At 27.1% G+C, this 21,036-nt stretch overlaps 1 protein-coding gene across 1 annotated transcript in view; it reads right to left on the bottom strand.

Annotated features, from left to right (window-relative positions):
• The window catches only part of LOC129605995 (putative uncharacterized protein DDB_G0277255), a 60,703-nt gene extending 46,791 nt beyond the window's left edge, over positions 1 to 13,912 (bottom strand). Inside the window, exon 1 of the mRNA XM_055516038.1 lies at positions 13,741 to 13,912. Within this exon, the coding sequence (XP_055372013.1) occupies positions 13,741 to 13,882 (142 nt within the window). The 5' untranslated portion in view covers positions 13,883 to 13,912. The remainder of the gene's footprint in view (positions 1 to 13,740) is intronic.
• Between the last annotated feature and the right edge of the window lie 7,124 nt (positions 13,913 to 21,036).

The raw sequence follows: 21,036 nt of genomic DNA, 5'->3' as shown, positions 1-21,036 counted from the left end.
GAAATGTGTTCATTTGTTTATGCATGAAATGTGTTAAAGCAGTAAAGCAAAGAAGATTATAAACTGTAGGGAAAGCAATATGCAAACTACATTTTTTCTTTTGTATTTAATTTTACATTTTTTGTCATTTTTTAAATTTGTTATAAGAATAATTTTATTTTTGGTTTGTACATTTTTCAAGTTTAACTATAAGTTAGCACTACTACCGGTATAAACGAAAGTTTTACTACTAAAAAGATCATGTTTCTGATGCTTAAATTTCAAAATGGTACGATTAAATACTAAACTTCCAACCAAGCCACATAATATTCGCATTTGCATTTGATTCGAATAACTAACAGTGTCCTGATATTTAAAAAATCCGATGTTAGTAATTATGACAGCATATAACTACCGTCAAACAATTTTAATTTCATGTTCTACAAGTGTTAGTAACTAGTTTTTTAAAGAGTTAGCAAAAATTTATAAAAGATATATATAATTAAAGCAAAATATATATTTATATTTATATTATATAATTAAATATTAATAAATATATATATATATATATTGATATATAATTAAAGCAAAAATTTAATTAAAGTAGTAAAAGTGCACCGTCACATAAGCTTTCTCATTCTATGCAATGCGGTTAGTAATTACTTGTCTCAAACGAATTTCTATATGTCAACATTGCAAGAACCTCCACAAATTGAATTTTATCTTTCTTCTAAGTTGGTCTATATTCCTTAAGTGGTTTATATTTTAACAGAATTTTTTTTTTGTACTAACCAAGCTCTCCCTACTTGAACTTGTCTCAACTCCTTTTTTATCCAAGAACCTTAATTTAATATTTGAAGATTTTCGTGAGTAAATAATTTAATATGAATATATGGATGAAAAGATGTTACGCAAGAATATTTTTAACAGCAATGTTTCATTTGCAAAAAAAAAAAAAACAATATATTGATCCAATCATACAGCTTTTTGTAAGTGCTCTTCTTCTTCTACTTTTCTCCTCGTCTTTGTTAATATTTGGGGTCGCCTCGCTTTGTCCTCAGCCTCCAGGAAATTCTATCCTAAGTTGTCTCTGGCGGGATGTTACGTTCCACCATATCTTTCTGGATATCACCAAGCCACATTGATTTTGATCTCCCAGGACCTCGTTTTTCCTCTCTGATGTTAAGAGCCGTCTTTATAATATGGTCATCTTCTCTTCTGCTGACATGTCCATACCATTGCAATCTATTCTCTTTTGATTTTTCTGTAATTGGTGTTACTTTCATGGAACCCTAGATGTAATTATTTTGTGTTTTGTCGAGTTTTGTAACACCCAACGACCAGCAACGTGGAGTTTGTGACTGCACCTTATTCATTGAAAGTGCTCAGTAGCGTACATCAGAGCTTGTCGCACCGCAGTTTTGTAGTTTTCACTTGATTTTGATCAGCATTTTTTGTCACTTAGAACTCCTGTCAAGCTTCTCCATTTCATCCATCCCACATTTACATTATATGCAATATCGTCACTAATATTACCATCGCTACTAAAATATGAACCCAAGTATTTAAAACTTGGTGACAAGTTAATCAGTTCGCTATTTATCCACACTGAGTTTCGTGGACCAATGGGGGTTGCGACGAATGAAAAGAGTACATATTCAGTTTTTTTTTGGCATTTATACGTAAACCTTTTGATGACAGGAAATCTCTACTCCACTAATTAAACAACACGATGGAAACTTCATATAATATATTCAATGGAATCAGTCTCTGTATTGCTGAAGTTGAATAGTCCATGACAATGTTAAATAATAGTGGGCTGAGAACCGAACCTTTCACCAGGAGTTCGACAGGAAATGGATTTGTTAAACTGACCGGGCTACTGATTTGTGTGCTACTTCCAGTATACTTATTTCGAATAATGTGGACGTAGATCTTTGGCACCTTCTTCGCATTTAGGGCCTGATATACTAGCTCTCTTCGTACTCGATCGAACGCTTTTTCTAGATCAATGAAAGCCACATGTAAGTTCTTTTTATTGTTTCGGAATTTCAAAACGACTATTCTTAGGGTTTGGATTGTATCAGTTGTTGAACATGCTTTCATAAAGCCGGATTGATTTTGGGTGATAGATGCATGCCGTGAAATTCTCTCGGCAATAAGTCTCTCCCATACTTTCATAGTATGGGGCATCACTTTTATTCCCCTGTAATTTTCGCATATTTGAATATCGTCCTTGTTGGTATAAATTGGCACAAGCAGGCTTGTTCTTCACATTGATTCTCCTTCCAGGATTTTGTTAAAGAGCACTGTCGCCCATTCTCTGCCTTCGCCCCTGACATTTTGCAAACTTCAACCAGGGCTTCATCTGGGCCAATGGATTTGTTGTTTTTCGTTTTTGATAGCGCTCTTTTGACTTTTTCCTTCGTGATTTTGCTTACCGGTACTGTGTGTTTATCTTCGACTGCAATATTTTCTCTCAGGAATTCTTCGTTTAGAAGCTTATGAAAATATTCGACCTATCTTGTTTGTGTTTCCCAGTTGCTAGTTATTGTGGCTACCGTTTTACTTTTAATGAATTTTACGGTTAGAAAGTCTTTATTGTTATTATGGTGTTATTGCGATATCTTGTGTATATCTTTTTGTCCTTCCACTGTTTCCATGGTATCGTAAAATATTTGATTTTCCTCGTTTTTCGCTTTTGCTACAAATAGTTTTGTTGTGTTGTTTGCTTCAACGTATCGCTTCTTGATTTATAGTTTTTCATCTGCAGTGTTGCCATTTGCGATATATACTTCTTTCTCCTGTTGCCGTGCTTTTTCAACTTCCTCGTTCCACCACAATGTTTTTTTCCAATATTTAGCGGCCCTTTAGTATCTTCGAAATGTTCTTTTGCCTTTGATATACAGAATATTTTTTCAGTGGTGCTAACAGAGATTTAAACTATATAAATTCTACTTGAGTCAAGGCACAATCTATTTAAAATACACTTGTAATTTTTCAATATGATGCTAAAAACAGAATTAATATTACGACAAAAGAATTCCATTAGAATAAAAGATAACAGTTTAACAAGTGGGCACACAAATGTTTAAAATTTGTAAACATAGAATTTTAACTTAAATGAATTTAGTTTTGAAACTTCCTGCAGCAATTAACGTATAATTTTTCGTTTAATGTAAAGTAAACTTTTGAATAACTTGATCATTGAAGGCTGAAAAATTATTAGATAAAAATGCTTCATATTTTCTACAGTTCCATTCAATTTTATTGAAAAAGTAGATTTTACAAAATTGTTTCGCACAATATAATAGCGATTATGATATTTAGAAACTATACGTCGTGAGAATTCAAATGTGAATATAAAATAATACAATCACTTTAATTTCCGTAAAATTCTTTTAATTTGATTATTTGTTTTTTGTTCTCAATTAAGATACTTTAATTTCCATCTATATATAAAATTATGGTTATAAAATAAATATAACAACGTTCCTTTCCTTTCAGGAATATTTGCATAAAAATGAAGTATTAACCTTCACATTTATATTAAGGTAACAAGGTCAGCTATAATATGTTTCAATTTAATTTCCTATTACAATTTGAACATTTAAAACTGACTACATAAATTAATGCTTGTTTGAGTAAAAACTTTACCAAATTAGATATTCTTTTAAGAAATTAGTTCGATATTTTATAAATTAAAGAAGCACTTTCTGGACGAGTTGGAATCACACTCAATTATGTTAAGAATAAATCAACTACGACAAACACATATAAATTCCATAAATCAAATTAATTTAAGAAGAAGAGTGTAACTTTCTGTCGCTTCCAAACAGATCTCAAAAACTAAATTTCAAGATAGTCTTCTTAGTTTATTTAAATTTCTCTATAGTGGAGAAATGTATTTCAATAACAGTAAATTTTCGACGAGCCAAATTAGATACTTCACATCAAATCTTAAACATTATTAATTATTAAAATATTCTTAAAACGTCGAAGAAATTGTAAATTTTATGCTAGGGATAGAAAAAATAGGTCCAAATTATAGCCGTTCACCTTATATACAATGCAAACTATTGAATTCGTTATTCTAAAAAAATGCTAGTTTTTGTAAGTTTTTCCAGAACGAAAAATCGACAACGCATTTTGAAATGGGTAATTATGGGTAGTCAGTTGGTTACTTTTAATCTGACATATTTTACATATTATACATTATATTTGAGTCAATGCATCTCTTATTTATTTAAGTTGTACAATGATTATAGAAGTCACCTAAAGGAAATTTATTGTTGAATAATCGATATTTAAATTATAACATTGGTGAATCACGTTCTAAATCATGCATCCAAAATAATTGCAGTTTGGTACTCAAAAAATTTTTCATTGAAAATGTTGATATTTTTCCGAAATATAAAATTATTTTAGATGTATAAAAGTGCGTTTATTTCTTCGGAATAAACGCACTTTATCAAAGCTGGTTTTCTTTCAATTAGGACAACAAAAATTAAATTTAAACTCTATTTAAATTAGAAGTGTTTTCTATATTGAAATCGAACGAAACCTTTTTCCAGTGTTCCAGTTAATGAAGCAGTAAATAATTTAGAGGTACGGTTATCCTACACAAACAGGAGAAGAAAAAAATTGGAGCAACAAAATAAAAGAACTTTCACCTTTTATTGCTGAATTATTTGTGTTGAAATTGGAAAAAAAGATGGATGAGGAATGTGTGATGCCTAGAGTATGAATGCCGTATGTTGACGACGTCTTCGCGTTATTGGATAAGAAAGCAGATAAAATTCAGACTGAAATCAGATAAAATTGGATACAACACATACAGGAAGAAAACACCCACACAAAAACGCATCCCAAAAGACTTATACCATTAAATGAAACATAAAATGGCAGTTCTACTCTATAATTCACAGAATGCTAACTACACCGTTGGATAAAAGGGAATTGAAAACACAGGTAAACTTCATACTGGACACGGTTGTGAAAAACGGCTGAATGTATTAACAAACACATGAGGAGAAAAAAATAATAAATTGAATGGGAAAATATGAGCACTTTATATAAGCAGAACAAGTTATTGAAAGAACTAGGAAGAACAAGGACATCTTTAATTTATGATTATCGCTCCACAAATTTGATAAATAAACAACTAAAGAAACAGAATATTCGGACATCGGAAACCAACAGTAAATACCAACTGATGAATTTATTAAATTCGGCTAAGGATAAATTAAGGTAACATGTAAGTGTATACAAAATTGAATGTAATAATTGCGCCAAATTTCATATAGACCAAATGAAGATACCCGTTACAATAAGGCTTAAAGAACATTTAAGTAAGGTAAAACTCAATAGTTGCAAAAAATATTTACGAAACGGATGACATAATTACGAAAGACAACTTGAAGTTATGAGCATGCAGTTATGCTAATAAAAATCTACTACGAGAAGTCAAGAAATTTCAATGACTTTTGTCAAACATAATGGCCCTACTAAAATATCGCTTGTGTGAAATTTCAATACCATCGCTTTTATAGTTTCTGAGATATAGCCAAATAAATTTGGAAGTTGTATGGTAGGTATCCGAACCAGTACCATGATCGTGACCAATTTAAATAGGGTTATGACATTTACTATAATAAATCATTTATGGAAATTTGGTGAACATAGCTCAATTAGTTTTTGTGTTATCGTTGGGATGGGAGAACGGACAGACAAAGCTAAAAAGACTCAGAATTCGACTCTGATCAAAATCATATACCAGAGTCTATATTTCAGCCCATTATTTCTTAGCGTTGCAAACACAAAGGCAAATTTAGTATACACTTCGAACATACGTTCGTACGGATATAAAAACGTTAAAAAAATATTATTTCTATTTTTTAAATATTTAATATTCATTAGCGAATATTAAATGAAATGTGAACTTGTATCAAAAATAACGTGGAACATTTTTTGAAAATATTTCAATACCATATAAAAATAAGAAGATTTAAAATTAAGTAGATACGACAAAAGAATTTTTAACGAAAATATGTAATATAAAAATTACATGAGTGAGCGAGCCGAAATTAGTGAGAGTGGGAGAGAGCAAAATATCGAGTGTATAAGTAATTAGGTATTGCAAATAGAGCAGAATTGCATGATGTTTTGAAAAATAAACTGTTAGAACGAATAAAAACTGCGAGAAGACGAGAATGAATAATAAAATAATTGGTTTATTAAAAGTAACATGTCTAGCTTTAAATATAATCGGTCAAAAGATTATTGCGTAAAATAACCTTTGTGTTGATTGTCTGAACGGTCGACTTGTTAACTTGCTTTTTCATTCCACTATTCATACATAATGCAAATTCCCATATGCACTTTGCGTACGTAAAAGTTTTTTTATGTTGAATACTACACTTAATTTTATTTTTTAAATAATGAAATATTTAAAATTTATTTTATATTACGCAATGCTGTAATTTTATAGTGTATAATTAGTTCTAGTTAGTATTTGTATGGGTTGTAAAAGTTCAATATTGACAGTATACAAAACTATTGAAAGACGAAAATGAGTGAATTTAATGTGTATCAGCTTATATGACGTAATTTTTAAGTGAAAAGAATAACGTCTTAAAATCCCAATAACGTTGCTGCAAAAGTGGTTCGTCGTAATAAAAAGACTTTAGGAGGCTATAACTATACATTGCTAAATAGCTTGGGAATACATTTCTATTCCCAAATAACTGTAAATTGAATTTACAGTTCAATTTTCGAGCATGAAATTTTGACTAGTATATGAAAATTTGAATTAATTTTTATTGTAAATTTGAACAAAGCTGTTCAATAAAAACTACACATATTTTAAACCATATTCAAGTATTACAAATATAAAAAAAAAAGATAAATTTCAGTTTCCAATTTATGCTTTCTTTAACATTAAAACTCATATCAAAACAATTTCAATTTAGCTTTACAGTAAAACATCAAAAAGTTTTAATAAGTTCGGGAATTTGTTAAATTATAACGGCCATAAAATCAAGGATTAACACAACTTTAAACAACAACAAAAATCTCAATGGGATGTCGAAATTTGTGGTGCCTAATAATAATATTTTTTATATAGTTTGTGTTGTAAATTAAAGAAAAAATTTTACAAAAGTGTTATATTTTTAATTTAAAAGCGTTATAATTTTATACAAATGGGAAAACAAAAATTTCTTGACCTTAAAGAAACCTCGCAAAAATTTTTTTTTAGTAATAAAAAAGCCGCACTTGAGATATTTATCCAACTTTTTTAATAATAGCATCAAGGCCCATTAAATAAAGAAAGAGCTCTGAAATTTACCAAAATTATATAAAGCTATTTTGCTGATTAATCCTACGTTTCACTCAAGATTAAAAAAATTCGTGCCACACAAGTGGCTTGTAAAGCAGCACATTTCCAAGTAAAAATCCTTTTATTTAAAAAAGACGTTTTATATGGTACGTATTACCATCGCTCTCTCAATTTTTATTATTAAATCATAATCATTGCATATATTTAGGATGAGAAGAAAATTAACTATAACAAATTGATAAACTTATACGGTTAATAGAGTTTTTTAAAATATTTAAGAGGAAGGGAAAATAAAGAAAAAGAAATAATGTCTAAAAGCAAAAGAATTTGGAAAATTTGAAAACAATTGATTTAAGATAGTAAGTAAGTCAAACGGTCATTTTAGTATTGTAATCTTTGGATTATGGTGGTTCACAGTTTAAAAACATGTATAAGTATTTTTAGGGATTATGGTATATTTTAACTTTAAGAGCCCATATCTTTAAGAGAACTAATCAGCGGTTTAAAAGTATGTATAACAATTTTCACCTATTTGTCTTAATAACTTTCGTAAACAGACGAACAGATTAAATTTAAATATAATTTTTTTTTCAATTTTGTTGGAAAAATGCTAAAAAAGAAAGAAATAAAAAATTAATACAATTTTTAAGTTAATTTCAAATTTAAATTTATTCATCTCATCAAAAAAACACTAAGTCTTTCTATCCGCTGTCTTTAAAACACTTTCAAACAAAGTTATAAAAAAACAAATAATAAAAATTAAAAAACTATTATTACGTATCGTTATTAAGTTTTGCAATACCAAATGATTAATAGTTAAGATAGAAAAAAATCGTTTAAAAAAATTTTTTAAAAATAAAAAAAACTAAAATTAAAAATAAATTAAAAAGACAAGACAATAAAAGTGCAACTTTCAATGTGTGATTAAATTAAAACAAATCTAAATTTAATATTCGCGATTAGATTAAAAAATTCCAATAAAAATTAAAAAAAATTTAAGTTCACATAAGATAAATAAAGACGAAGAGAAATATAAAATCAAAGAGGCTTATATTTGAAATAGGTTTATAGCCCTCCACCACATTTCATGCTACATTTAAAATGTATGTATAGCGAAGCGACACTATAAAACCAAATTTACTTTATAAATCAGATGAAACAGCGACTTTTTATACCCGTACGAACGTATGTTCGAAGGGTATACTAAATTTGCCTTACCGTTTGTAACGCTAAGAAATAACGGTGTTAGATATAGACTCAAGTGTATGTTTTTGATCAGCGTCGAATTCTGAGTTAACTTCACAAAATTTTTACAAATGATTTATTGGAGTAAGTGCTAGAACCCTATTAAAATTGGAGATGATCGGGGTACCGGTTCTGGTAGCTGCCATACAGCTTCAAAATTTATTTGGCTATATCTCAGAAACTATAAAAGCTGTGGTAGAGAAATTTCACACAAACGAATATACTAATAGGGCCAATGTGTATGATAAAAGTTGTTGAAATTACTTGGCTCCTTCTGGTACCTGCCATACAACTTCAAAAGTTATTTGGCTATATCTCAGAAACTATAAAAGCTATGGTATTGAAATTTCACGTAAGCGAATATATCAGTAAGGCCGATGTGCTTGATAAAATTCGTTAAAATTTCTTGGCTCTTTCTGGTGGCTGCCATACAGTATTTTGAAAAACACAATACTGAAACTTTGCATAAATTAATATGGTCATACGGTAACTTAAAGTCATAGTCTATCCCATAGTCAGTTATGGCATATTTATTTGCACATAGGATAACAAATTCGTACGGGTATCACAGAGTTGACAAGGTTAACTCTATTTTTTCTCGTTTACTTTATATTTCAAAATATTTGCTTGAAATATAATTCAATAAAATCTTAAAAAGAAAATTATAGTTTTACTTGAACATGGATGATTTTCCATGATCGCTCAACAAGTTGCTTTTTAATTTGTCTATGTTGCTTATCAAAGAAATAAAGTTTGTGAAGCAGTAACTAAGTTATGTAAAAATAAATTTGGGTCAAACCAATGGTTTGTATTGTAGCACTTTTCCGTTCAACAAGTGAAAATTCTGCTTTTAAATACAGTCTATGTTTACCTGTCACACTATTAAAATTATTTTCATTCATATTTAACTATTTCTATAATTGCATATATTTAGGATGATGCATTCATGCAGTCTTTGAAATAAAGAAAAAATTAATATAAAGAGGGGTTAACATAATGCTCGATTTTAAGGGTTAATTGTGTGAGTTAAGAAAAATAATTATTTTTTTTAATGTTATGGCATTTACCGTTAGCGTTTTGTGTTTATAGAAATTTGAAAAAGCTTGCGGTTTCAGAAATATAGGGTGTCAAAAATTCAAATTTTACAAATTTCAAGAGGCGATAACTGGAGAGGGGGTGGAGATGGAAAAAAAATTTCTTCTAACGAAATGAACTACTTGTTAATGTCTAAAAGTCCCTAAAATTTCAAGCTTCTACAGGCTGGGGTCTAGAAGAAAAACGAAATCAAAAATTTGGAAAAAAAAGACTTTAGATAACGGTAAATTTGAACGGCCATTTTGTTTTTCTAAAGTTTAACTATAGTATACCGCGCTAGGGGAAGCAAGCCATTGCCTTTCTGCGTTCGCAAAATTTCAAAAATGCTTATGGTTTCATTGCAACAAATAGTTAAAAAAGGCCATTTTTAAGGTTTTGGGGGGGTATAACTTCTAGAGGGGGGAGATAGGTAAAAATTTTGTTCTACGGAAATAAGTTTCTAGTAAAGATCTATGTACATACAAAATTTCAGCTTTCTATCTTCAAGGGTGTAGAAGTTTTGTAAACAGACACACGGACAGACGGACAGACGGAAGGACAGAGTGAAACTAATAAGCACTTTTTTTCAAAAATTTTTTGGAAAAGTGCTAAAAACGAAATGGAACGTCATGGTAATTTCAATATTTTCATTATTTGACTATAATAAAAAATAATTTAATAGATCTGTGAATAAAAAATTTCGTAATAAAATTGCGGATTTTAAAGAAAGCCCATTTGGTTTCGTTTTGTTAGTAAGATAGAGAAAATATTTCCAAATACAATATATACAGATGGCCGATGTCTAACTGTCACCATGCTATATTGGAAAAAAATTATACAAGTGAAGTGATTGTCTTGTTTGTTTAACTTTACATTTAGTCAAATGATCTAAAAGATTATTTACCAATTTCGAGGAAAGTTTAGGCGATATGGTTGACATAAATATGTAGGTTGTTGCAGTTTAACCCTTAATAATGTTTACCTACAAATTAACGCCTAATGTTTACTTACAATTAAAAGGTAAATTGAGTTCGTTTTTTTAATAATTAATCAAAATGCAGTTCGTTCACCCTACAATAATTTTTCCGTTTGTATAAAAAAACTTTATTTTGATTTATTGCCCCCAATGGCACTGTTCTCATTCTCATCCCGTAAAATAAGTATTCCATTGTCTTTAATTCTAAATCTATCAGTTCATCTGCCAGTCCTTTCTTAAAAAACTATCCTGAAACTATATTGAAATTACTTTTCGTATTACAAATGTGTAAGATTATTTCACTATAGATTTTATTATTCTTCCCTTTTAAATCTTTTTTTGATGTATTTGATAGCTATTCATGAAAATTATTTATTCAATTTCAAATTTCCCATGATATAAGACGAATTTTAATGTGTAATTTTTAAATGAATCATATTCTATTAATAAATATTAGCTCTCGTTGAAACGTACAGTTAACTTTTCCTTGAAGCTAACTGAACAAATTGTTTTTTTAAGTCTATAAGGAATTTTCTATAAATCTATAAGAAATCGTTCAATTTAATAAACCAAATGAATAGGTCAGATTGTATTATTTCACTGCCTCAATGTTTTTTTGAAGATAATAATTACTTAACAATAATTAAGTAAAAGTTTCATTCTTAAAGTTTTATCATATTATTTTTTTCTTTGTTGTAGAAAAAAGCTGGTTTCTGTTTACAATATTTTAAATCCAGACAAACAGTAAATCTACTAAGTATTTATTTTATGAAGATTTTCCTTTATTTGGATATATTAAGCACAACTAAAAAAAAAAATCATATTCTAAATTATGCATAGGTACGATACAAGTAGTGATTTTAGTGACGGATGGCTACAACACTAAATTATTTTTTATATGTTTTGATGCTTGTCAGTTAAAGCTTTTAATAATGCTTAGATCAATTAAAAAATAATTTTAATTTATTAGTTAGATAGGAAAAATAAAATGATATAACCAGTTTTTTTAACTATTTTAAAAAGCTTGCACTATAAAATAAATATACACGTACTTGTAACTACGTGTTCACGAACAACACTACAAGTAAATTTAGTTATAATTCAATGTTTTTTTTTTATGAGTTTACTTTTCTTAGGTTTTACGTTAAGTTATTGAAGGTGTGAATATCTTAATTACACCAATCAATTAACGTGATTTTATATATAAAATTTAATGATCTAATTTTTAATAGTGCTAAAGAAATCGAGTAAAACGAAAGCAATTAGGGTCATCCACAATCTTTTATTTTATTTCAGATATTAAATTGTGTAACATATTTTTAATTTCGCGTTAAGCAAAATATAACAAAAATAGTTACTATAAATTCTATTTTAGCGATAAAGTTGGGAAGTATAAAAAAAATTGATTAAGAGTTGATTATGTTCCTTTAATAAAAAAAAAAAATATTTTTTTTATAATCAAATTCTTACTGTGAAATCGTGCAAATAAAAGTGTAAAAAGAAATTTTACACTAAAACCATAAAATAGTAAAAAGAAATTTAAAACATTATTTAATTTGAGATTTAAAATTTGATTAATACAAAAACTTTTAATGAATTTCTGCAACTGGCATTTGAGACTTAACCAAAAAGCGACACATTTTACTCGTATACATTTTTTTTCTTATATTCGCCTTAACAAAAAACTACATTTTACTCAGTCTTTTATTATACAATTTTATATCAATATAAAACATAGTTAAAAGGAAATAGTTTTAAATTGTTAAGAACTGTAATATGCAATTTTACATTATATCGTAAGAGTGCAACTTAAGTTCTGATCCCGTAAAAAGAAAAAATCCTAAGAATAAACCCAATAAAAGATATATAAATACAAGATATATAAAATAGCTGTTACAAATAATACGAGACTAAGTCATAATGAATACATATTTTATATCTAGTAACAGCTTGAAGGTGAGTGATTTTAATTTAAAGCTCACTGAATTACTTAGCAAATCTATACGATAAATACAATACTGTATGCAGAAAAACATTATTGGAAATAAGTTTCTTTATATACATAAACTAATTGAAACTCAAAAGGAAAAACAAATATTTTCTCAAATCTGGGCGTTTTCTTCCGAATTCATTATAAGAATAGTAGAAATGGCCCCAAGAATAATGTTTTACTATGGGAAAACATTATTTACAATATTTTTTCTTTAATTTTTCAAAAACGTATACATTATAAATTGTTTTTTGTTATTGTGTTACCAGAAACAATCAACAGGTGGTTGATTTTTATATACTCAAAACAATCTTATTTATTTTTTTTTACTGTCAGAAATTGTTTTTAAAATATCCTTGAAGAAACGATAACACTTTGACCAGCAAGTAAGTAATCACCGAAATGAAAGTAATCACCGTTTCAGAGAAAATTTTTAGACATTTCTTCACGCTGGTTCAATTCAGTTATAAACTTTAACTACTTTCTCATAGAGTTTCGCCTTTTGTATGCCAAACATTAATTTTTATATTTTCAAAATTTCTTCGGGAACACTATAGATTGTTGCAGTGATTATAAAATTAAAATTTTATGAAAAAATAAAGAAAAGGCTTTTACTTTATAAAAGTTGAGTTTCAACATTAATCAATTTAACTGTTATGTTCATTATTTATAATTAAAAAAAAAGGATTACATCAAGGTATAAGGATTACAGAAAAAGAACTGCACGAATTTTTTTTTATTGCATACTTTACGGCTTTTTCAATTATTACATTTTTAAGTTTTGCAAAATCTCAAATGAAATTCAAATTCTTTTATATAATATAATATAATTTTCATTTTTATTACTTAAATTTATAAAATGTTTTAAACATGCATGTTTTCTACTTTCATAACTTTTTTATTTTAGTCGTCTTGATTGATAGAAAATAGCGAGTTCACTTATGTTATAAATAAATATCAGGAAAAAAATTAAATGGAAAAAAGTTATGCCGTCGGCAATTACCTTTTTGATGTAAGGAAAAATATAAAATGTGAATACATACAAAGGTTTTGCATTACATAAATATACGACAATTAAATGTAATATCTAAGTATATTAATTTAAAAAAAAAAACATATACAGCTTTGTTCACTCACCTGTTGGAGATAAGGGCAATGAAGGTGGCGGTGGTGGTGGTATTGAACCGCCACCAACAATCGGTGGTCGCGGTGGTTCCATACTCCAAGGCGTTGTTGGTAACGGTCCAAATTCGCTACCAATGCTCGATCCAATCAACATGACAAATCAACCAAAACAATTCTTTATCGTTTACTTCTTCTTGTATTAATAAATTTTTGTACTTTGTTATTAATAAGTTTTTACTTTTTATATATTTAAAAATATTAAAACGGCATTTGAAATTGGAAAATTAAATATTTACACTTTTTAAATTGATCGATGAAGAACGAGTTATTAAAACGACATTTTATTCTAATAAATTATTAGTGTGGTTAAAAGTAGTGCTTATAGTGTACTCACTTTCTTTTTCTCTTGTTGTGTTGTATGTTCTTTCGTCTAAAGCCCGATTTAATTACGATTATTCAATAAATTACAAAGTTTTCGTTTGTTTTTTTTATTCTTTTTTTCTTAATCATTTTCGATCTTTTTTAATTTTTTTCTTTTGCATATTGAGACAGAACAAACATTTATACTTTTTATTTAATTTTACCGAGTAACATTATTTCTGATTTTAATATTTTCGATAATTAATTAATAGGTGGGTTTTTTGAATATAAAAATCACAGATAAATAAATTAAAAATCAATAAAAAACAACGACAAATAAAAACAAAATAAAAAAAACGAAAGTAAACATAAAACGGAACAATAAAAGTATTGGATTTTAAAATATTTTAGAAGTGTGATGACAAATTAACAAAAATAACAAATATAATAATAAAAACCATGTAGCAAGAAAGAGACACAAAAAACAATGCAAAACAAATTTAAAAAAAGAAAAACACAAAAACACCAAATAAAAATAATTTTTTTTTCGCTTGCTTATTTCAATTTTATTTTTGTTTTTTTTTTTTACAAAAAAGTTTTCTGTTTTCTTCTCTTTTGCAAAAAAGTTTCACCGATGATGCACACACGTAAACATCAAATGTTAAACTAAAACTAAACCGTTTACTTAAACAATATTAGACCCCGCCGCCACACCGTAACCGTACTGACACCCTTCTTTGCACTGTGGCCGTTCCTTGTCTCTTATTATTATTTTTTATTTTACTAATCTTTCTTTCGGACGTATGTGTACATATGTTTGTGTGTGCATATATGTATCTATAATTATTCCGTTCACATAAAATATGTATAGCCTTTTTTTCATATAATTATCGTTTTTAACATTAAAAAAAACTAAATAAATAAAGCAGAAATAGAAACAAAACAAAAGAAACGAAACGACGTATGCGCTTAAAAATAAGACAAAAAGCACATCGAAAAACCCAACCAACGAAAGTTTAGTTTCGATTCAATACAAAAGAAGGCAAAACAAAAAGAAAACATAAAATAGAAAAAAATAACTGAAAAACGGAACAGTAGTGGTTAAACATCAAGCACTTAACAGGTCTTATAACTTATAACTCAGTGAAAATGAGTGGCAGTTGATTATTGTGCGGCAAGTAGCAGCAACACTAAACATTGGCAATGCAAGCAAATAAGTAAATAAGAAAAAAGAGGAACAGCAATAATGACAATAATAATGAGAATAAAAAACACTAGCAACAAAAAAATTATACATAAATGGCAACAATACTAAGAAAAAAAATTAAATGCGAGAGATTCCGTTGTAAAAAAAAATAAGCAAAACAGGAAAATTATGAGTGAATTTAAAAGGAAAACGAGCTAAAAGGTTTGACATAATATAATAAACGCACACACTTCAACTGAAGCAAACATTGTTGTGAACTGCTACATATTTCATACTAAAACAGAATTTTATACTCAAATTATATTGGCTAGATAGTGTTGGTGAATGAGTTGATTTTGTTTTATTAGGTTTTCTTAGGTTCTAGTTTCTCAACTCTCTTTTTATTTTCTCATTAATTAGCACGTTAAAATTAAAGATTATCTTTGAGTTACCTGTTCATTTTTTGTTCGAATTTAAATTGTTGCTTTGAATTATGATATCTACAAGAAAAATATTTTCACTCAAATTTTATACACATACGTATGTATGGATATGGGTACACATTCTGATAAAAATATGCTGCTATAAAGATATTTATAAATATTTATTGTTTATTCATGTAAATATGCATATACACGCTTACATTATATGCTTCAAAATGTATTTAAAATATTTAAAAGCGTTATATCACTGCTTTTGGAAAAATTAATAATATGTGATTCATAAAATAATATTAAAATTATTAAAAAGTCTTGTGTTCTTGTTACGATATTAAAAAATTTACATATTATGTATCTACATATATTCATACATACCTATGTTACCAAGAGAAAATATCATTTATTAGACAAAAGTTGTGTAGAATGAGAATATTTAAAAATTCTCTGCAAACTTATATATATGCACATATATAGTATAGTCAGATAGGTGTCACAATGAAAAAGCTTAAAAATAAACGCATTATATAATAAAATGACAATACCTATACATATACAAAGCATGGGGAAAATATTGCTTATTTTAAAAATGGCAAGAATTGAAACATATGCAGAAATATTGAGACGTAACAAAAACCAAAGAATATAATTTACTTATTCTTGCTAGAAAAACTGAAATCATAATGTTAAAGGGACTCATCACAGTATTGTTAAAGGCACTCTTTCTTTCATGAAGTGTTTCCACTTACATCTATAAATTCAAATATTATTAAAACGCCAGATTTCTGCTGTTTATGGGTCCATTTAATAAAGTCTGTCAATTAAAACTATTTTCCTCCCCGGTATTTAATTCCCTTTAATAAAATATTTTAAAACTAAGAAGTTGTTGTTAATAATTACGAAATTTATCATTAAAAAGAAATTATGGGCTTTAAAATATCTTGGATGTGATGTTGTGAAAAACTCATAAAGTACTTTTCCCGGACAATAAATGGAATAGATGAAAATGTGTAGAAAATTTTTATTGAATAAGATTTAAATATTAAATCTTTATTCCTTGTCACACCACTTATCACTTTAGCAAATTATTTGACAACCGATATACATAATTCAAATATAATTATTCTGTAAAATGAAATCACTTACATTTTTTACTAATATTGCAGAGTAACATAATAAAAGTAATCGTAATAAATTTCAATTTTCATTAAATACTTAAATAAAAACAGTTGCTATACATATGGAAACATATTATATGGATATCACTGTATTAATATATGCATCATATACTTACATTTATCATGTACATTTAGACTTATTTTTAAAAATGGGTGATTATTACACTTATTTCAAATTTTTAATTGCCAATTGACATACTTATAAGCACATTTTATTTCATTTAATATTGAATTATTTTCATTTGAAATTCCTATATGACATTTTCAAGAGTTTCAACGCAATTATGAACATATGTATGTTTTTTTGTTAACATTATCCATCATAATAGAAAGACATGAAAGTATGTATGTATTTGCATATTAATGCCTGCAAATATTGAAATGTTACGTAGTATATATATTAACGTATGTAAATATAAAAAGTAAATAGAAATTCTATGCGGGTATTGAAAAGTTCCAAGTATACAAAAGAGAAAAAAACTGTAATTATTTTTTGAAAATGGGCGTCTAAACGCACCCACATTACATAAATATACGCATTTTATTTAATTGAACACGCTTTAGGCTTCTCTTTTGTTAAATGCATGATGATGCAAGAAAACTGTAATTTTTATGTATTTTCCATCTTTTATTTCCGTTTTACTAAATTGGATTCAACCATATATGCACTACAAATAATTTTTTTAGTTGACGTAAAAGTTTACTCAAGTGCTGTTTAGCATATGAAAAACATAATAATATTATTTTTATTTGACTATATACATACATACCTATTTAGAAAAAATTATTTTTGGAATAATACGATGATTATTCCTTAATAATACCTTAGAAATTTGTATGGTATGCCTATATGAATTTGATATTAAATATCCCACTTTAATAAAAGAACAACATAATTATGCACAAATTTAAAAAAAAAAGTCCGCCGAATTTTCAAGATTTTTTATTTTCAAAATTTCATGCGTGATTCTTTACAGTCAACAACACCAAATCAATTCAATTGACGTTTTACCCTAATTTATTAAATCGCCAAGAAAAAAATGGCGCCCTAACATTTCCAAATTTTTAATCTGTAAATGATATTTGAGAATGCTGTTTTATAAGCAATCACTTTCAAGTTTGTAACCTGCCAAAGTGCTGACCATCCAGTATATCGATTGCAGTTTTGGAAAACCCTTCTGACCGTGTAACTGGCGGCATTGTAACGAAAAAATTTATTCAAAATTCAAATTTCGTTTAAAAGACTACTTCAAACACAATAATTTATACTGAATTATAAAAATATGTAAGAATTCTAATATTTAATACTTTATTTAAGTATATCAATTACATACACATATAGAATAACAAATTGCTTTTTCTAATTTGGTACTTTGTTTAGCAAGTTAATAAGTTTAAGATTCAATCGCAATGAATCCTTGACTAAGTAAAACTTTGCAATGTAATTTTAATTATAAAAAACAATCAATTAATATTTTTATTCATTATCCTCATAATTACCAAAAAAAATTCGACCAAGAAAATAATTTCGATAAAATTTTTTTTAAATTCTAAGTAAAAGAAATTTCTTTTACATCGAAAAACGTATACGTTGAATAAAGATTCATTAAAACACATACATTTAGTGGGCCACATACGCACTGTAATACAGTTGATTTTTTCTGTCTTTTTCTGATTAAAGGAATCAAAATTCGATAACTATCAATTAATTTAATGATATAATTTTTAAAAGCTTTTTCGATTTATTAGAAGCATTAGAAGAAAAACTTTGTAGTTTTGTTTGGAACCAAAAATTGTTAAAACTAAATTTTATTATTTACAAATAACCTTCCTCTGAATAGAGAAGCTTACTTGCCTTTCAAGGTTTTGAAATATGAAGCTCACCTTCTTCTTGATGTACAAAACCTTTATATTAATATCAATCGCATATTTAAAATTGGTTTTATTTAACAAAAACATTTCATTCAAATTTACAAATAAAATCAAATTTTCCTTAAATTTCTAATTTTACTCGAATTTAGCGTTTATTTTTAGTATATTTAAAAGTAAATGTATTTATATGATTATGTATACATGAATATTTAAATTTACATGAAGACATACTACAAAATAAGTGGTTGAAATAATTCGAATCACTGGAGCGTGACAGAAAATAGTTTTATGCTTAAAAATTCAGATTATTTTATTAGTTTACTTTACAATCGTAACGCAACTTATATAATGGGGACGTCAAAAATTATTTAAAAAAAAAATAATTCGATTTTTTTAGTTTTTTTTCTGTTTTTTGTTTTATTTTTATTGGTCTGTGGGTTATGTTAAAATTATAATTTGGCTCATATCTCTTGCTTGGTTAATTTTAAAAAGTAAAGACATACATACATATAACAAAAAATAACATTAAAATTGTAAGTATGGCGGCACAAATTCATGTACACACATTAAGATGATGAACGTACGAAGATAAGATTTTATACCGATACATACTTACATATATAAATACTTAAATATACTACATAAAAGATGGATCGGATGGATTATATTTTAGTTGTTTGTATATTTAAGTGAAATATCTTAAAAATTATATAAAACAAATTTTAATTTTAACTCTTTTTAAAAATATACGAATATTTTTACATTACAATGATGATTACTATATAATTTAACATGAAATGGTAAGGAAAGGAGCGCATTTAAATAGAGTTGAACTATTTTGATGGTCATAACTTTTTCCTCGTAATGTTGTTGAACTCCAACCATTGTTTTAGATCTTTAATTAAATGCCTTTATAGTACATAAATTTCTATATTAACACATACATATACGTATATTTCATGGATGTGAGATAAAAATTTAGTCTTTTCGAAAATCTAATTTAAATAATACATATTTGAATAGAAATTAAGAATTATGAAAAAAATAAAATGGTGGGTGTTTATGATTGAATTATATGAAGCTAAAAAAAATTAAATATTTTTCATAGCTATACGAGTAAATGTTAACAGCGTTTGAGTAAAATATTAGGAAGAAAGTATTGCTGCTTTATTGAATTTAATTAATTTATTTTTAACCCTACATTATAATAACATTTATACAATTTATTTTAAAATCATTCTTTAAAACCTGTAATACCTTTGCTTTAAACGGAAGGAGATCTAAAAAAAAAAATATAAAAGATCTAAAACACCGGGTTGCACAGGGTAGACTTCGACACAACTTTGTCATTCAGCTTAGATTCATCGTTTTAGAAGCGGATAAATACAAGCCACATGTTTCCTTCTTCTCAACATTACGAAAAGAAGACCAGACTTGACATGTGTACTCTTAAACGGGCCTGACGAAAACAACATAAAAATGTTTCGCCACGAAAGGATCATTAAAAGGAAAACTTTTGATTGAAGGAAACCATATAAAATTTTGCTAGAATATGGTCATGATTGTATTAATGCTGAACTAATTTCTGGAACATGTGATGAGAAATTGCACTTCACAAACTACTGAAGCGCAAACTAATGATAAATGAAAGTTTTTAAACCTGTCAAAAATATGATAGAGCTTTTGTTGTAATTTTTTTTTATTTATTTAAATGTTGTATAAACCATTATATCAAATAGAATTTTCATGAATGAAAAGCTTTTTCTATGATAATAACTTTAACAACTTTTTAATGTATTAGAATGTAGTATTTACCTAATTTCAAAAATATTTATATAAATACACATAAGCTAGTAAGATATGTGTAGAATTAATCTGCTAATGCACAAGTCTGCCTCCAACCGGGTTATGTCTAGCCACGAATATTTAAAATTACAGTTATAAGATTCTTATGTCTATAAATAAACAGTTACGAAAATATAGTAATTAATAATAACTTATTGATAAAAAGTGAAATATTGCCATTTTTAAAAGGTTATGCATCGGTATTATAGGATTAAATTAAATGAAGCAGTTTAAAATTTTTTATATTAAATTAGGTTTCAATGAATTTCCATATTAAAGTTCCTATAAAAAAATGCTTTGATTTATCCTTTTCTTAGCTCATTACTTAGTTCAGTGCATCAATTCCAATGAGCCTTAGAATACTAATGTAAATTGTTTCGACTCTCTTTTCTTCGTTTTCTCTTTTTCCCTCTGTCATGTACCGTTATGT

The sequence above is a fragment of the Condylostylus longicornis genome, unplaced genomic scaffold (assembly GCF_029603195.1).
Source record: "Condylostylus longicornis isolate FDR11 unplaced genomic scaffold, ASM2960319v2 ptg000016l, whole genome shotgun sequence".
Taxonomy (NCBI): domain Eukaryota; kingdom Metazoa; phylum Arthropoda; class Insecta; order Diptera; family Dolichopodidae; genus Condylostylus; species Condylostylus longicornis.
The sequence above is the reverse complement of the archived record's forward strand: the minus strand, read 5'-3'. Positions and strand labels throughout refer to the sequence as shown.